The sequence below is a fragment of the Sciurus vulgaris genome, assembly GCF_902686455.1.
Source record: "Sciurus vulgaris genome assembly, chromosome: 9".
In the NCBI taxonomy this organism is placed as follows: Eukaryota; Metazoa; Chordata; class Mammalia; order Rodentia; family Sciuridae; genus Sciurus; species Sciurus vulgaris.
In genome coordinates, this window is record NC_136469.1 from 39797617 (window position 1) to 39817530 (window position 19914).

The following is a 19914-nucleotide window of genomic DNA, read 5'->3' on the forward strand; positions in this document are numbered from 1 at the left end:
ACAGATTGTGAAAAGATCACCATGGCAATGTTTATTAGAGATTATTTTTCTTGTCACTGGCCTATGTAGATACTTCTTGTTTTGCAACTCTCTAGTAATTTTTTCTAAGTTCCTAATTTTCTTTATTAACAGACTCTTGTCTCAGCTTTTGCTAAGAACACAAAAATAAAGATTTACTCCTAGTTTTATAAAGATAATTAAGAATATTTTTTTTCAGGCCCTGAACTGGGCCTTTCCTTATTTGGGACAGAATAAGCAACTTGTGAAGATGATTCATGTAGAAACAGTCATGTTAATGTTATAATATATTCATTAATCTAATTTTTAAAAATTTATTAAAATAACTTCCTTAAAGAACAGGATGTTCCTTAAAGAGCAGAATGAGAAGACAGTTTCCAGAAAATGTAAGTATTTTCCAGTTATCTAGGTAATAAAACACATAATTAATGATAATCAAAATGGCAATGTACAAGTTACATGGTAATGACCATTGGATTACTGCAAATGATTTATAAAGCTCATTTTCAAGCATAGCAATCATTCATACCTGAACAACTTTTTGGGACTGCACATCAACAATAAGGACTCGGTCCAAAGTTGGCTGTGCAACATAAATGAACTTGTCTTTGACATTAACAGCTGAGGCCCACACACATTTCTGAACTTCTTCTTCCTCAGCTTTGGGACAGACTTCATCCTGTAATACAAGAAGTGGAAATAAAATTTATACCTGATAACTGCATGGGTAAAATTAATGTTTCATGCTTTATTACTTTCAGCATCAAATGTTAAACATGTCTATAGAAAGTATTAAATAAAACGGTATATAGAGTGTATTTCACTTCATTAAATATATGGAAATCAATGTAAAATAGGACCCTTTAAGATAAATCTCATGTCCTGAATTACTGATTTTTATGGTTCAATGTAGTGCTTTCATTTTTTACTATTTGTTTATAACTCAACAACTTTAGAAAAACATAGTAATTCCAGTATTTCCTCCCCAATTTTCCTACTGTCCACCTTCTTTAACAAAAAAATATCATACTAAGGCATATTCAGAGCTTCTCAGAACATCAGTGACTACCCCCAAGGCCTTTGCATAGTCTTGTCAAAAATCCTCAGGAACTGGTTTCAGTCTTCTAATTTGTTGTGAATCAGAAGCCTGGAGAAATATTGTAAAGGAGTTATTTACAATGGCTCTTTTATTATTCAAATTGGTATAAAGGTAAAATTTTTAAAAATCCTTTAGTCCACCCGTGTCTTTTTATTTTGTTCTTTTGATCTAGAATTGCTTCCTGGTTGAAGATTGTATAGTTTGTGTGAGATGATCATAAATGAGGCAAAAATTCCTGTATTTCCTTCTTTCCTTAATTTTCTTCATAAATAATTGTTGAGGGAATTCATGAGCCTGTGATTCATGCTAGGAGAAGCATCATAAGTATAAGTACATGAAAAGTGTCACTTAGCTCATGATTTATATTTCCATGTGTTTTTTTAATTCACTCATGACCCCTTCAATTTACTTAAAGGTTAGAAAAGTCACTAAGAAGAGAGATTGGTTGAACTGTTCATAAAATATACATGTGATGATAAACATTTATTTATATAATAATAATGATATAATGATAATAATTCCAGTGTTTCACTTGACTTATTATTTAGCTCTTACCATTAATAACCAATGTTTAATTTCTTTGATTTGTATATTTCAGTTTTTATTTCCTAAGCTGAGTAAGAATAATACCCTCTTTTTCCAGTTTTTGTAAAACTTGTTTTTCTTTAGAGAGCCCATTCACCATTTGTGCTTAATATGCATGAAACAATCAATAACACTTTCAAAGCCAGGAGCATGATGTGATCACAGCTAATTGGGAGGATGAAACAGGAGTAGTACTTGAGCCCAGGAGTTTCATTCTAGCCTAGGCAATATAGTGAGAACCCTTTTCAAATGAGATGAAAACACACTTTATCAACATCATCAAACATTTATTTTTATTTAAAGACGATACTGACAGTGATCTGACATTTATACATTATATTGAATATCTAATAACCTGATGTTTCAATCATTATAGGTAATCTTCTTGTTTACATAGAAAATAATGTGAATATCATAGCACTTTGGAGTGAGATGGTTGTGATCTGCTGCTTATGTTTTCTAAATATCAGATCTAATTGAGGAGCACATAGTGTGCCCACTTAGTTTTCAGATCCTGTCCAGTTTTGCAAGGTTCAGGAATATATAACAGTAGTGTTTTCCTCAAAACTTCAGAAGTTGTTCCAGGTTGCCTGGACACAAGCAAAAACCCTGCAAACTAAGCACTTAATGTATGACTGATTCAGATAGCTATGGAATTATAAAATGAGCTCCATTTTACAGAATGTACCATAACTATTGCAATGTGACTATGAGTGGGGTCAACCTGAGTGACAACCATGGCATCTTTTAAGTGGTAGCATAAACCTGGGAGCAAACTCTGTCCTCAGCACCTGCTCGGAATGGCCTACAGTATTGAAATTTAACTTATTAATCCCTATGAAAACTCCCCCCCCCCCGTGGCAAACTTTGCTTCAAAATATGCTGGATGTTGTTAATAAGGGCCCATTTTGTTAGAAACAAATACTATATATAATATATATATATATGAGAGAATGAAGAGGTGGGGAAAAAGTGGGATCTAAGGTTGATGAAAGGCTCTGAATATAGGGATATTGTTTATAAATTCTTTGCTGTTGTGTAAAAACTACCAACCAAACCTGCCAAAATAATGAAAAGTGTGACTGACCTCACACATAACTGTCAGACAAAGGACTACCGAACCAGGAGCAATTTCTACCCCTTTGTTTTTCTTCAAAACTATTCAACAGTGAAATAAACTGCTCTTCTGGGAATTATTTTCTATTTGTATGCTGTCCCTGTAAGACATTCCTGAGCAGACTTACAATCATTTTTACAAAGCCATTAAAAAGTTTCCTGACAGTCACACTGAATTTTCTTTGCTTTGCTTGATGTCATTATTTCTGATTATAGTCAATTAGGACCTACTTCATAATAGCACTCTTAGTTTTTCAGATTACATAGATTAATACTTATTTCTGTGGATGGGAATTGTAGAGAAATATTTTTCACATGCATTAGGTATTCAATGAGAAAAAAAAGAAGACTGAAATAACAGATAAAAAACATGACTAAATAATATATAATGAAGAAAATTATCAGGAAGTATATCAAAATATTATTAAAAAGCATTTTGTGAAATGTATACTACCACTTATTAGAGTGGAAGAATTAATAAGATATTAGAACTAATGAGGATGAAAGTCGATAAGAAAAAATATACAATTCTAGTTCAGTATTAGGACTTATTCCTATTGGGCCTTTTTCATACTAAGTCACATATTTATGCAGATTTATTATACTTCCCCCAAATTTTAAAGGTCTACAAGATATATTACAACTGATGGAATAAATTTTAATTTTACAATTACAATGGTGTTAACATACCTGCTTTGTTAAACCTAAGTGAGTCAAAGAGAAGAATATATCCATTTCTCTTCTATTAAACCTTGTCATTTTTACTTATTATCCTTATTCCCCATTAAAATGCTTTGTCTTTAAATCTTCATTTTTCCCTTCCTCTTCCTCATTCCTCTCCTCCTGGTACATCCTGCATCACTCTTGCAGAAGACAAATATTATTTATAAGATCACCTCTATTTTCTTTGCATACAACTCCACAATTTCCGATTATAATCCCTTCTTAATTTTCTCCAAAATTAGGAGATTTATCCATTATTCCCTACTTTCAGAAAGACTTGAACTACATTTCATTTGTAACTTAATTTTGTTTCCAAGTATTCAAGCATACACCTTTCCTCCAAACTTAAGAAACTACAAAACAAGTTTAATTGATTCATCTGCTTTCCCTTTCAGCCATCCATCTCATTCTCTTTATACTGTTGAAAAGTTCTCTAGAATGTTACTTCCGTTTTCTCAATTTTCACTCTAAACACAGTTTAACTTGAATTGCTTTCATTATATTATCTATTACAAAAGACATGTCTTCAAAGTCATTAGTGGGCTCAGAATTTTCAATCATTTACCTTCAGTTCTCCTAGGGAACTCTCAATTGAGTACTTATTATGTGACGAATACTGTGCAAGGTCATGTCTGTAAATGAAGTATAAATGTGAGATAATGCCTAATTGATGCAATATGTTTCCAAGTTGCTAATAATTTCTGCTTTTACTGTTTCAAATACTTATTCCTTATGAAATGTTCTTTCATTCTTATAAGGCAGGAATCAGTAAATAAGGGTCTCCAAAACAAATATGGTCCACTGTCTACTTTGTGTGGTCCAGCAGCTAAGAATATTATTTTAATGATTGGGAAAAAAAGAATGTCACAATTTCATGATATATAAACAGTATGTGATATTCAGACTTATATAAATAAAAGTTTATTTAGACAAGGATATGCTCATTCATTTAAATAATGTCCATGGATGCTTTCATGTTGCAAAAACAATCACCATAAGGACAATAAAACCGAAGAAATTTACTCTCTGGTCAATGGAAGAAGAAATGCTGCTAAACTCTGTTTTAGTATACATTCCTACTCTAGGTATCACTTTAGTCCTCTTAATTAAATCCTTTCTGAATGTGGTGACTTCTTTATTTTCTGTTCCCTAATTGCAGCTTCAGGAATGCCATGGCTCAGACTTCAGTTCTCTGCTCTATTTCTGTTTACATCAAATACCTCTGAAGGCTCATTCATTCTGATTACCTGACTACTATCATAATCAAATGACACCCAGAAATTAATCTCTTGCCTTGTCATTCATCAGGGCTTCTCCCTTCCATCTCCTTCCAGAAAAATTAGTGAATAGGTATTTAAAATAGAAATATACTATAAAGTAAAAATTAAGTAGATTAAGAGTAAAAATTAAAAAGTAAATATTAAAGGTGATCTAAATTTTAAACAAAGAAATAACTCAAAGAAAATGTGAAATATTTGTATACACGAACACACAGATAAATAGATAATGATAGATAAAAAATGCTGGTTTATGTAAGGGATGTTTAAAAAATCAAAGTAGTTTGATTATTAGGTATAAAGTAACAAAGAATAAAAAGGACAATAAAAATAAACATATATAGGACACTAACATAGTTTGTCCTATCTTTTAGGGAAAAAATAAAAAATAAAAACTTAAATAACTAAGGAACAGTGGAACTAGGAGAATAGAGAAAGTAAAGCACTGAGCAAATAAGAGATGGGTTAGGGTTCTGTCACATAGAAAAAAGTAAATATCTTATTCTTTGATACTTTTGATATTTATCAACATATTATGCAATGTACTCAGCTGTGAATGAAAACCAATTGGAATCAGTAGGATGAAGAACATAACCATATGTGTAAAACAAATAAGATGATCTAAGGTGCATGCACTCAGTCTGGGTAATGAATTAGCAGCATTGTGGATCCAACCAAGAGCATAGAGACTCCTGGATAGATAGATACTGAATAGAAAGAAGTATGTTGACAAGCAAGGTAAAAGAAAGTTTGATATTTAATAAATATGTGTATGTAGGCATTTATGTTGGAAAACTCTGAAAAATATTGCAGATCTGGTTCTCTCACCAGATTGGTCATTGGTTATTGAAAATAAACTGATTTTATTTGTTTTATATAATTTCGTTTTTATAATCCTCTACGAATCAGGCTTCTGAGATTGGCGGGAAGCTCCCTCCCTTGGTAGTAATTGAAAATTGGATTGCGATGGTTGTTCTCATGGCTGCCAATTTATGTGAGTCAACTGCTCTCCCTGTTCCTTAATGCCATAATAACAAATAAAGTTGCCTTGTAGGATAAAGGAGAGTTAATCACCAAGTTCCTCTGCTTTCTAGAGTCTCCTTCAATGATTACTTAGTAGTGCATCTCTTTTGGGGAAAAAAAAAATACTTTTTTTAAGTTAACAAGTAATTTTAAAACTTAAAATTTATAACTTAATATCCATTTTTCTCCAACATGTGCTCTAACCAGACTGTTTCCTTACCATTTCATAAACTGATTTTCCACAGCAGTTGAAAACACACAACCCATTTTTTAATCAAATTCTTTTCAATCTACAGTTGGCAGGCATAGTTCCAATTCCTACATAATGCATCCCTAACTACTATGGGTCTTACTGATTTTTCTCTTCTCTGGACTCTAATAGAATTTATATTTGTGACACACAATTTGGCATTTAATCAAATTGCCATCCAATTTGGCTTATTTCATGTTTGATTAAATGCTAGCCTTTCATTCACAATTAAAATATTACTCTTTGCTATCCTATATTTCCACGTTTTCTAAATGTAATAGTGAAGGTATAATATTTGCTTAGTAAATACATGCTTAAATCTCATTTATTATAGCCAAAAATGAAAGATAAGAAGTACTGTACAATTCTCAATCATGCTGTTAAACACTGTGCCTTGTTATCCAGAATCACTGAGGAAATAAATTCAAGAGCAATCCCAATTCAAATGTGACCTGGGGAGTACTGCCATTTGGTGTACCATTTGTTGTCAAGCAGAAAATAATGTGGAAATGGCAAATAATCATTTACAACATTTATAGTCATTTAACATTGTAGAATATTCATGTATGTGCTCAGTGAACCTGTTTCCTTGGACAGAATTTAGACCAGTTGGGGTATTGTCAGATTTAACTAGAGGATTTCATATGGTGAAAACTACCTACTAGTTTTTAAAAAAGAGTAGATTGAGCCAAAACCAATGTAATTCTCTCCCACAGAGAATTTAGGAAGCTCTGATTAAACTTTCTTTTTTTCCTCTCAATTTTTCTTCTATATTATATATACATATATATTATACATAATATGGAATTAAAAGTATATATATTATACATATATATTCCAAAAGATGATACAATTTGAGTTCATAGTATAAATAAAAAGGTGAATAATGGAATACTTGGAGAAAATAGTATATACTTTATCAAAAACAATAGAGTTTAAATGACAGTTCTTGATGAACATTTATTCAGTTTGTCAAAAATCAAAGCAAATAAAACAATAATTCTTTTGTATTAGATCAGACTTTTTAGGTCCAGATTTCCATATTTCTCATAGCTCTGTAGAAACATGTGTGCAGGGTGTGGGTATGTATATATATATATATATATATATATATATATATAAAATCTAGGCTGAATTATGTTTTGTTGTGTAAAAAAATTCATGTTATAATACTACATTAAATAATTTAGGAGCAATGGATATCTTTCTTTTTAACCATTTTTAAAGACACTAAGGTTAAAATACTTTAATCAGTTTTTAGTTTGCAAGTGAAGCAACTGATAGTTCATAAATGAAGTAATATTCTTTGAAAATAAATTTCAACATAATTTATATTATTTAAGGGTTAGTTGTTACAAATAAACATATTTGATTTGTTTTAGTTATATGGTGAAAGGATACCAGAGAATTTATATACAAGTGTATTTTCGATCTTTTTATGAGAGGAATCATGAAAAAACATCTTTTTAAATCTTTAGAAATAAGCATTATTTAACAGAAAAAGTTTGCTCTGTTCCTACCTTCATTTTAGGTGGAACACACAGATAAAAGTTACATTTTCTTTGTCCACTCTCTGTAAAACTATATATCTGTTATAGATTTTCTAAAGAATTTATTTTCCCTTCCCACTTTTATCTGACAAATTAAATAATCATCCAGCTATATCATCCATTTCAGGAAAATTCCTTAGAATAAGAATGTGAAAACAAGATTAAACAAAAATTAACCAGAACTGATCCTGTGTCTTAGTTGAACTCAAGTCCTTAATAATTTACAAAGATTATAAAATCAGTATGCTGTAATGTACTACTATCTTTTGATTTTTTAAAGAATTCAAAAGTGAACTATCTGATGTAGTACAATTTTTTGTGAAATTATGCTAGTAAATAACTGTAAGTTGAAAGTTACAGATTAAAGAGGTAACTATTTTATAATGAAAATGATACCAGATATAGAATTTTTAGCATGGTATGCCATTCCCCTCTGTTCCTATCATAAAGAGTAAATTTTTCATAATAAAAATAGAAATGAGATAGGACAAATTTCTCTTCTCCTTTTTCAGTGATGGAAGGCATAACACTTTGAAGAGAGTCTGCACACAGATCTAGTTCCCACAGAAACACTGTGGTGGTGTTCTCAGGCAACCCAGTGATGCTGCCAGTAGCGTGCTTCTCCATATGCATCTCACATTACATTTTCTTCAAAGCTGCACAGAGGAGATTTAAAATAGAATGCTGCGCATGCAGTCATGTGTAAATCTCCAGTTATGTCTTTAAGACAACTCAGTTACCTGATCTTGGAAAAGGTATTTAAATTAGAAGTAATTCAGTAGTATTATTTTCTCCTTTGTGTCTCATTGTGCATATGTGTACAAGAGGATCCTTCACAATGTGAGTGAGTTTATGATCTGTAGCTCTGTTACATTCTTGTCCTCTCCCCCTCCCTAGGACCTATCTATTGCAAAGCCTGACAGTAAGAACTCCCAACAAAGATTTGTGGATTAACAAGTAAACAAACCTCATGTAAGAAGTGCATGAGTGATAATATGGAAATCACTGTTACATAGGTCAAAATTAGGTCATGGGTGAATGGAAAAAGAAATGTACACATATACAATGGAATATTATTCAGTCATAAATTAGGAGGAAATCCTGTCATTTACAACAACATAGGTGGAATTGGAGATCATTAAGTGACATAAATCAAGTACAGAGAGACACAGAACACATGATCTCACTCACAGAGGGAGTATATATAAAAATATTGATCCCATAGAAATTGAAAGTAGAATGGTGGTTAACAGAGGCTGGGAGAGTGGGGAGAGGGAAGGACAGGAAAATGCTGATTAATAGGTACTAACTTAGAGTTAGGAGTGAAAATCGCTGGTGTGCAAAATAGGGGGACTCTAGATGATGACAATGTACAATACATTTCAAATAGCTAGAGGATTTGTAATGATTTTACCATAAATAAATGATAAATATTTGAGGGACTAGGTTTATTTTACCCTGATTGAAACATTGTACAATGCATACATACATCAAAACATCACATGACACCTCAAAAATATGTACAAGTTTTATATTTTATGTATTAATTAAAAAGTAAATTTAAATAAAAATAATGGGGGCTGGAGATACAGCTCAGTCAGTAGAGTGCTTGCCTTGCAAGCACAAGGCCCTGGGTTCGATCCCCAGCACCACACACAAAAACAATAATAATAATAATAATAAATCATAATAATAAAAATAAAAATAATGAAGACAAACTACATTGGAAGGAACCTACTAGAGATCCCATTTAAAAATTATTTCATATTGCTTTTTTAAGTTATTCAATATAAAATACTTATTTTAAAATATAGCCAGAAACATAAATTTTATGTATATGTGTTAAATTATGATATAATTGTGTGCTGATTTACACATGTGCATTTATTATACATCAGTAGCTGCAAGAATTTTGTTTTCTAAAATTTAGAAATAAGTATATAGCATAGTTCATGATGTTGGTTGGTAAGTTTTAAAGAACTATAGATTTTGCCATTAATTTGCTAAATAATGCATAATATCTCCTTTAAAAATGCTTCAACAAACTTATGGAAATTAAGTAATAAAACAGAAAAAAAAATCTAATGAGAATAAGTTAGCAACTTAAATAATTAAGAGATGACCAATAATTTTGAGGAGTAAACCATATCCACTGCAATTCTTATCCTATAAGTTATACTTTAATTTCCATGCAGGAAATGCAGAAAATAATAATTAAAGCATATGAATAAATATAAATATAGTTTCACATACTAAGCAGACAATATTTAGTATTTAACAATTTTTTAATTTTTTTTTAGTTCAAGATGGACATAATGCTTTATTTTGTTCATTTATTTTTATGTGGTACTGAGGACTGAAACCAGTGCCTCACAAGTGCTAGGCAAGGGCTCTACCACTAAGCTACAGCCCCAGCCCCAGTATTTAACAATTTAAGCATATAATAAAACAAAACTGAAGCTGATAGTTTACTGAACCATTATTTCCTTCCCTTTCTATCTTCCAAGTATCTCAAATTGATATTGGTGACCTATATGAAATACAGAAAAGAATTTAAGAAATGAATGCCTTTACTGTTAAACTGAAATTTTCAGAACTATTTTCATGATCCAAAAAGTAAACAAGCAATCAAACAAGTGTTCAGAAAATTATAGTGAAATAAGAATTCTGAGATAAATAAGGACTACAGGGTTATGTAATCATTAAAATAATAAATGGATTTCACAAAAACTTTGAAATAATTTTCAATAAGATATAAAAAAGAAAAATTAGAAATTATGTAAGCAAATATCAGTTTTTGCAGAATAACACCAATAGAAAATATTCAATATTGATAATTCAAGAAATATCATTGCAAAGCAAATTATTTAAAGTGATAAACTTGTTTGCATGGAGTGAAACTGGCTTAGGGAAGTATGACAAAAGAAACAACTATTTTTTATCATAAGTTCTTAAATATTATTTTAATTTTACCATAAATATAATAATTTGAAAAAAATATTAGGTAGTTTTTTGTAAATATAAAATACATTTTGGAAGACAACAGTTTAAGTCACATATAATAAGGTAAATTTGTGTCCCTTTGTAAATATCAAGTAAGATTTTTTATGTTTAATGATATCTGTTTTCAGTGGTGTTTCTGGCAGTTAAACTCTTCAATTTACCCTTAAAAAGTAATTACTGAAAAATTCAAATAATTTTAAATACATTTCTTTCTAAAATATGTGGAATGCACCATTTTATGTGTACAAGTAAGTTCTTATTACTCATATAAAATGTTTTTAAACACTGGAAATGCATTGTCTGAGACAACACATTACTCTGGTCACATTCATCCAAATGACTTGTCTTGTATTTGGCAAAAATCTCAGAAAAGAATTTAATATGCTGTTTTAGGTAATGTTTCTGAATTTATTTAATTAATTCTGTGTAAGTCCATCAGATGCTGTTGCACACTTTATAAGCTTTGCTACTGTTGTTCCTCCTAATGCTCAGCTTGCATACTGAAGTCTGATAGAAATGCAAAGTGAGAATTGTAAAACAGTGTGATTTTAAATGAAACATTAGAAGACCTCTTTAAATCTAGGACTTCAAAGACTAATTTCATGAACTTATTTCTTTTGAAATCTACAGGATAATCTTCTAAGGAATATTTATAAGTAGTTTACATTACTCTCCTTAGAAAGTTCTTCACAGGATATCATTGTAACCACAAAGGGACAAAAGCTTAAATTTTTATCATTTTGTAATTCTTTGTAATTTAAGCCATGTTTGAATAGAGACCCACAGAGAAAAGAATAAGTGGGGAAACATTTTGATTCCTTAGTGGAATACAGTATGTTGAAGGCTAAAATGTTGCTCACTGATTAATGGGAAAATGAATTGTCTACTTTGTGATAAAGGGTTAGTGCTTTAACAAGTATTTTTGTGGACCAAGTTTGGGAAAGCAATAATTGGATTAGAAACAGAATAAAGAAAAAGGGTAATTGGAAGCATCACTAAGGGAATTGACACATGCCCGAAGGCTGTGTTGTTGCTCCAGATAAAGGGGGGACACTGGCAGGAAAAGAAATATGGATTACCAACCTTCCCCATTTTTCATCTCAGTATTGATTTGTTAATATCTAAATATTCTGGACACTATGGACAACATGTTACTATATACAAATTCTATACTAATAAGGTACTAATCCTATTTATTTAAAAATGATTGAAAATAATTTTCAAATGCAGAAATTCCAAAACCAGAATAGAAACAATTTAGAGATTCACATTGGACTTGCTGTACAAAGAACAGTGTGCTGTACAAAGGACAGTGTGTTCAGTTCTACTCTTCATTATTATTTTAATTAGAATTAAAAGTGGGAATAGAACCTCTAAGTTCCATATTATAGAACCTATGTACAATAAGACATGGGTGATTTTCTTTAAAGCTCTTCTAGGATCCACAAGAGTAAGTAACACTATGGTATTCATGAGGAAGAGCAGCTAGATCTATAATAAGCCAGACTTATAAATATAGAAAGTGACTGAATTTAAAGGGCATTAAATTGTAAGAGGGTGACAGATAAGGATGACAGCATAGTTGAAAACCAGAAGAGAGAAAAAGTAGGCAGTATTGGAAAAGATTGTCATTGTTGACCTTGTGATTTTAGACATCTTTTTCCAAACTCATTTCACTTTAAGTTCTGAATCCATAAGTCCGGAATAGAATTCTATTTGCTTGAAGTTCATACTCTAGGTGACAAGAAGAAATCCTGTGTACAGCTAAGATAAATATAGCAAGAATCCTATCTAGTAAAACCACAGAACAAAGAAGTGGGAGAAAGATGAAAAAATATCTGAAAGCTTGTACTATGAATCCTCACCAACTCACTCTCAAAAGCTGAAACCTAATGTTATCTGACATTGCACCAAAATTGAATTTTTATTTAGAGCAAACCATCAGCATCTTCTGACGGATTTGTTGGAAGGTTCTGTGTTCTAAATATATCAGTTTTTTTTTAAACAATTTACAGATCAACAAGTTATATTGGAATAGTGCTACCATTCCATTAATGTTAAAAGTAAATATCAAAAATATTATGTCCATGCTTAATCCTTTTTTTGTCAGGAAATATGATTCCAAAAAAACTAATTTTACCTACTTGTACTAAAGAGATTTATTTTCTAAAATCAGATAAACTAGCTTTATTCCTATACTAGAAATCCAAACTATCTTCTACAATATATCTACACAGGATCATTTGATCATGTGATTCTGAATTAACAAACCAATGAGGTTACATTTATTCTGAAAAAATTCAAAGATAAAATAGTCTATGAAAAATTTACCACCAACACAGAAGACAACAATGGATTTGTGAGAATTGTAAAGTAAGGCAAGGTATTAAGATGGGTAAAAAATTAGATGTATACATCTTTAAACTTAGAGAATACCTAAGAGAATGAATAGGTAAGACTATAAGCAAGAGACTACTTTTTAAAGTAATTTTAACCAATGTTTTTTGACCACTTGTCATGTGTAAGGCATTGTACTAAACTTCTTGGGAACACAAACATGAATTAAACCCAGTCCTTAAATGCAAGAAGAAGAGAGGTTTCATATGTCCACTTGCCTAGGTCATAGTACCTAGTTGTCTCAACAACACTTTAGCTGTTGTTGAGAAGGTGCCTGTGGAGGTGGTTAACATTTACCAATAGTTAACTTCATACACTCCATAATGGATGTGGGTCTCATTCAATCAGATGAATGTCTGAAGAACAAAAATGGGTAATCTGCTTCAAGGCTTCAACATGGAAATCCTTGAGTTTTCAGCCTGATCTACAAACTTAAACCTGAAAGCTACATTCATTCCTGTCAGAATTTTCAGCCTGCTACTCTGACCTGTGCAGTTTGGACCCTAGATTTCCAGGAGCTGTGATCTGGCTGATGTAGTAAATTAGTTTGTAGTAATGAGAAATCTGTCACTGCTTTGTCACTGTTAATGTAAGCTTTGAATAAGAGTTCTCTGGTGGGAAGAAATGAGATAAATTTGTCATCATTTTCATCTCCCCTTCAATCTCTTTTTTGGTGGGTGGGTATCTGGGATTGAATCCAGAGGCACTTAACCACAGCTACATCAAACCCCAACCCTTTTGTTTTTGTTTTTGTTTTTATTTTGAGACAGGGCCTAGCTAAGTTCCTGAGGCTGACTTTGAACTTGGCAATCCTCCTGCCTCAGTCTCCCGAGCTGCTGGGATTACAGGCATGTGCCACTACTTCCGGCTCCTCTTCATTTTTTAATGTTTATAGAAAATCATATAAAATGGTTGTATATAGTTCTCCATATGTACATTACATATATTTGTTTTTCCTATGTTTACACTTTTTGCTTTCATTTAAATTATCCATCGATACCATACTTAGAACTGTCTGTATACACTGAAATAAATGAATATGGGTAATTCTACATAGCTTTCAGTTTTGCTATTTCAGAAAGATATCTAATTAAGCATTCTAAGTCTTCAGGGGAACAGAAATTCAAGTAAATAAAGTTCACATTCCTTTGGACCAGACATGTGACAAAACTAACACATCAAAGTTTTGCTTTTCTGGTTTAGATTCCTATTTTATTGGTTAAATTAAATCATCCAGAGTCATCAAAAATGTTCTGGAAAAGCACATTCTTCAAGAGTTGCATCACATAATGTTATGGTTTAGATATTAGGTGTCACTCAAAAGCTCATTTGTGAGATAAATAAGAACCTTCAGAAGAGATATGATTACATTATGAAAGGCATAACCTAATTGGTGGATTAATCCACTGATGGTTTAACTGGGCAGTAACTGTAGCCATGTAGGGTGTGACTGGAGGAAGTAGATTAGGGGTTGGGAGGTGACTTTGGGGCTTATATTTTATTTGTGGTGAGTGAAGCTCTCTTTCTGATTCCTGTTGCCATGTTCAGCCATGGTGTTCTGTCTCTCTTTGAGTCCGTAGCAAGAGAGTCAGCTATCTATGGAGTGAGACTTCTGAAATTGTGGGCCAAAATAGACTTTTCCTTCTCTAAGTTGTTCTTGTCAGGTATTTTGGTCACAGCAAATGCAAAAGCTGACAAAACACATGATTTGGAGTCATAACATGCTGGAATAGCACGCAGGTAAGAAGGAAAAATATTGTCTCTAAATTTGCAAATCAGATTCATGAGGTCACAGTTACATGATAAGGAGTAACATGTTATCTTATTAGTATTCCCAAATGAAATTTAAAAATGACATAAGAAATCTGTCAGGTATGAAACTACTGATTCTAATCAGAATCAGAGAAGAACACTGCTATAAAAAAATTACTCTCTGATTTTAAAATAATCATTTTGACACAATTCTTCCTGTGTCTGCGTGTTCACTTAGAACACTTACAAAAAGAACACTTTTTGTAAGAAATATGAATATAACATAGATTAATGACTTACTTTGTGAGAAGCAAAAATGTATGTTTTTATTCATGTGTTTATTACTCGTATAATAAACATGCTTTATTAAAAATTAAGTTCAGATTATAAGGAATATGAAAGAAAGTTACATGAGTAATTTAAAATGTTTTTGCACTTAAGAAGATATAATAACAAAAACAGGGGTAATTCTATTTAGTAATTAAGACTACGGCCAAAAAATATTTTTTTACTCACGTACCATGGCCATGTCAATTTTAAATATAAGTCTCAGAAGATGATTCTTTGATAAGGTTACTTATAGGTAATCTCATTTTGGGTATTTATTGTACCCAAAATTTATTGGGAACATATGGATAGCATGAACAATTTTATTATTCCATATTGTAGTATACACATTTATCTGGAGGTATATATAACTACAACAATTTAAAAATAATTTTAATTACTTACAAAAATAAGAGAATGTCCCTAATATAAATAATCAACACATATTTTGTCAGAGATTTTTTTTTCCTTTTCTGAATTTGATAACCAATTTTGCATATTAAAATTTCTATGGTAATGATGAGCTATAAATAAATCAACATAAGATTGGAAATCCTCTAAACTTAATCTAAATTTTCCAATCCATTGAGACCCCATGAAAAATGTAATGCAAAACTCAACATTTATAAAGCATATAATATATTCCAACTTCTCACAAATTATTCATATGCCATCTTCTTTCATTATCTTAAAAACAAGATGTTTTTAATTAAGGAGTCTAATTCAGGGGAAGTTATTGCATGTTGTTTATTCTTGAAATTTCACTTTTATCACCTTCATTTTAATTACAAACAAGTAACTTAGGAATATACAATATGTTGCTTTTATTTTCTTTTTCAGGTATAAGAATTCATGGAGCAACAGTCAGTATCACAGATTTAGTATTTTCCTTCTAACACAAGTTTCATATATGTGTAGGTTTCATTGCAATCCAACTCATAATTCTACTTAACAAAATTGCTATATAAAACTGCAAAGGAATGTTTTAGATACTTGCCTGAAATCCAAGGAGCTTTTCACTAGGCTTAATGTGCCTCTGAAATTCACATTCTATCGGTTGTATCACTTTGATTCCATCTTCATAAAAAACATAGAACATGTTCCCAATTCCCAAACCTTAGGAACAAAAACACATTCAAAAGTTCAAAATAAAATTATCAGAAACCTTTACAACAAAAATTCAGTGCCCCTCATATCCCTAGCAGGAGATCAATTCGTCAAGTTGTGTAACGTTAATAAAGCAAACCACATAGGACCTTCGCTGTATGCTAGAAATACTCTGTGATATTATGCAGACATTCTACTTTATTCTTCTTGATCTGCAATTCAGTGATTTCTTTAATATAATTCAATAAATGATTCATACATTATAAAGTAACTATTAATGGAATTATAAACACTGACACACAGATTCTATTGGATACCTACCTCGCTTAATGCAGGTGTTGATTAGAGAGTAAAAATAATCACTGAAGAATCAATTTTATTCTACTATTTTTAGTAGAGTTCACTGGGGAAAATTAAACTTCTTTCTTTATGGAAGGTTAGTTCACCTAAAGATTTTTAGGGATGAAAGACCAAGTGCACTTGATTTCAGAGAATTTATATTTTTCTTAACTATTTTTTTGTCAGAATAATCCTATATAGAGTACTCAATATTAGTTTTTATACTGATGATTTTGAGGGTCTATATCTGTAGTTAGAATGAATTAATTTTATTCCTAGAAGAATCTCAGTGTAATTACTTAAATCATACTTTTAATTTTCCCCCACTACATATCTGGATGCGTGGCATCTCATAATTTATCTCTCTTCCTTTATAAATCCATACCTAGTGGGGAAAGGGGCTAAAAGATTGACAACTGCAGTGCACTTGGGATTAACCAAGGACTGAGCCTGGAGAGTTTCCGCATATTCATGTACACCTGTTCTCTTGTTTTCTCTGCTTTGGCTGTTTCAGTGTGCTCAGTTCTGAGCCCATGTAGTCTACTTTTCTGATCCTAACCTGTATAGCTTCTTTCTCCAGTTGTACTGATTAGCTCAATCAAATTTATTCAGCCTAATTATATCTTACATAATTCAATGATAGTACATGCTCTTTGAAAGATGAGGGATAATACTGAAATCTTGATAACTTGGACAGCTAAACGATTGTTGCTTAAAATGCTTAAATGTTAAAAACATTGGTAGGGAGAAAGATAATTTATTTAAATACTAAGAAATTCCCCCAGCATAGTTTTTTTTTTTTTTTTTTTTAATTGAGAGTACCTATAAAGTCTACTAAGTTAGTAAGTTTAGTCTCAGGCTTTGTATCTATGGAGGATCACAATAAAATCTTATTGATTTGTGTGAATATTTGTTTATTGAACTTGTCATACTTAATTTTCTAAATATGCTCTTAATAAATACAAAGTCACAGATTTCTTCCATCTAGCCATGTATCTATTCTTAGTATTTAGAGGAAAATGCACTCAAAATTAATTATGGCATATTCATGTTTATAAAGTGTGTATACATTTTTCTTATAGCATATTACATTATTTCAATCTAGTAATATATATGCATTTTAAATAGCTTCAGATTGTTTGATACATCTTATTGTTTTATAAATAATTCATGGTACTCATATTTTAATAAATGCAGTCTTTATCAGTTAATTATGCATTTTGCTTCCAGAGAGCACAGCATTAAGATGGGATATTCCCAAACAGTAGCAGAAGTGGCAAGTGAATTTAAGTCACAGTATTCATAAAATAAAACTTAATATTTGTCAGTTGTTATTTATAAGAATAGTTGTGCATAAATATAAATTCCATGCCTGAAGGATAAAACTTCAACAAAAAACTATTAGTGTTTGTGTCAAAAAACTCTGATTTGTATCAGCAAAACCTGCATTTAAACATTAGCATAAGATCAATATATCCTATATATCAATAACTATCAATTTAACATTATTGGCCCCTGAATATTCTAGTTGAAACTTATGAATATAACAAAGTTGTTGCATGGTGTCTGATTTTCAGTTGTGCTACTTACCTACTATGGTTGATATTTATCACAAAGCTATTCCCGTTTTTGAACGAACATAACTGCCCTCCCTTAGCTCCTATTAAATTCTTCCCTACAATCATGAATTGAAGTATGTTTCAAATTAAAAACTATGGAGTCAAGATTGCTTGCAAAGTTTCTGGAAATATTTTCCTCCAGCCCTCTGGATACTTTCAGTATACTGTTTACTTATATTACAATTTGTGCACAACACAATCAATGGGATTCTACTGTGATTCATTGCACTGATGAAATTTCTGAGCTATATTTTCCTTTAAAAACCACTTAATACATACAAATCATTCTTTTATATCTCAAGTCCATTTCCTTGCTTTTAAATGTTTGAATTACATCTGAGCATTTTTATAAAATATAAAATACCAAGTTGGAGATTAAATACTAATACATTATATAAAGCTGAGTTTTTGTTTCTTTGATTGTTTTAGTGGGAATGTAACTCCTTAGTGTTTATGAAAAAGTAATGCCAACAAATACTGTATATATTGGTTATTATAATAATAATACAATAAATTCCAATGTATTAATCACACCACTTGTGACATAAAGTTTTATCTAAGTTTTTAGAGCTTTTTGTGGATTTCTCCCCTCCTCACCCAAAAGAGGCAATATTCTGCCATTTTTTTCCCTAAGGTGTATTTTGTTTCTCCAAAGTATTATTTAGATTTTAGCAGCAGAATCTGAACATATGAATCAGATGTGCTTTTTTTAAAATTTGCTGCTATAAAATTATATTTTTGCAAATTCATTAAAAATATACTCAGGAGAGAGTAATGTAAATTACCTCAGTAATATTTGAAATTAAAGATTCATGTGAATTTTCATTTGGGCATTCATTAGCTTCAAGTGTAAATGGTACAATAATGTATTTGTGTATATTCATACTAATTACTCAGTTTCTATATCTTTTTTGAAGGGCAGGCATAAGAGAATGTGCCAAAGAAGATAAATTCCTTTCTTCTCATTCAGACAGGTCAGAGGCAAATCACAGCATAAGCACTTACTTTTCTTCTTAAACATGGCAATAGTAGTCTGTGTGCTTATTTCCTTGGTAAATTTCAGTTTTCCATGCTAAATTTCCATTTTCTGTGATATCTTATTTTAAGTGCTGTTTTCCCAGAATCCATGATTTGTTAAAAATTCATCTTGTTTTTCTGGTAAAACATTTCCTAGATTTGATTCTTTCAGGTTTGTCAAGTCAAAACTTTATTCATAATAATACCAAAAGGTCATTTGCATTTTCTCTTGCATTTTCTAACAAATGTATGTAGACCATAGTTTTTGACATGCTATATAAAGTATGATGTCATGTATCATATCAAAACAATTCAATGCAGAAAGAGATAGAATCCAGAATCTTCCATTAAAAAATTTAAAACTTTGCAAAATGCAAAACAATGTGAATTTTCTGTTTTTTTTGAAAATGTATCCTTTAAAAACTAATGTATGATTTATGGTGACATGTAATTGTTTTATTATGGCTTTATCTGTTATTAATTTTATTAATTTTATTTTATTTTTTTTTGGTGCTGAGGATCTATTCCAGTTCCTTGCATATGCTAAGCACATGTTCTATTATAGAGTTACACCTCTCAAATACTATGCACATTCTTAACAAGTTATAATATTTTTACGATTCTTCTTTAATTTCAAATATCTAAATACTGATGGGGATAACCCACACAAATCAAAATACTTTAGTTCTCAATAATATTCAAAGTTTTTAAG

At 30.8% G+C, this 19914-nt stretch overlaps 1 protein-coding gene across 2 annotated transcripts in view; it reads right to left on the reverse strand.

The window, feature by feature from the left end:
- FSTL5 (follistatin like 5) overlaps window positions 1-19914 on the reverse strand; it is a 782217-nt gene that overhangs the window by 74035 nt on the left and 688268 nt on the right. For both annotated transcript variants that reach the window (XM_079154219.1, XM_079154218.1), the window contains exons 12-13: window positions 16118-16236; window positions 548-697 (exon numbers count right to left, since the gene is read on the reverse strand). In XM_079154219.1, coding sequence (XP_079010345.1) covers window positions 548-697; window positions 16118-16236 — 269 coding nt within the window. The remainder of the gene's footprint in view (window positions 1-547; window positions 698-16117; window positions 16237-19914) is intronic.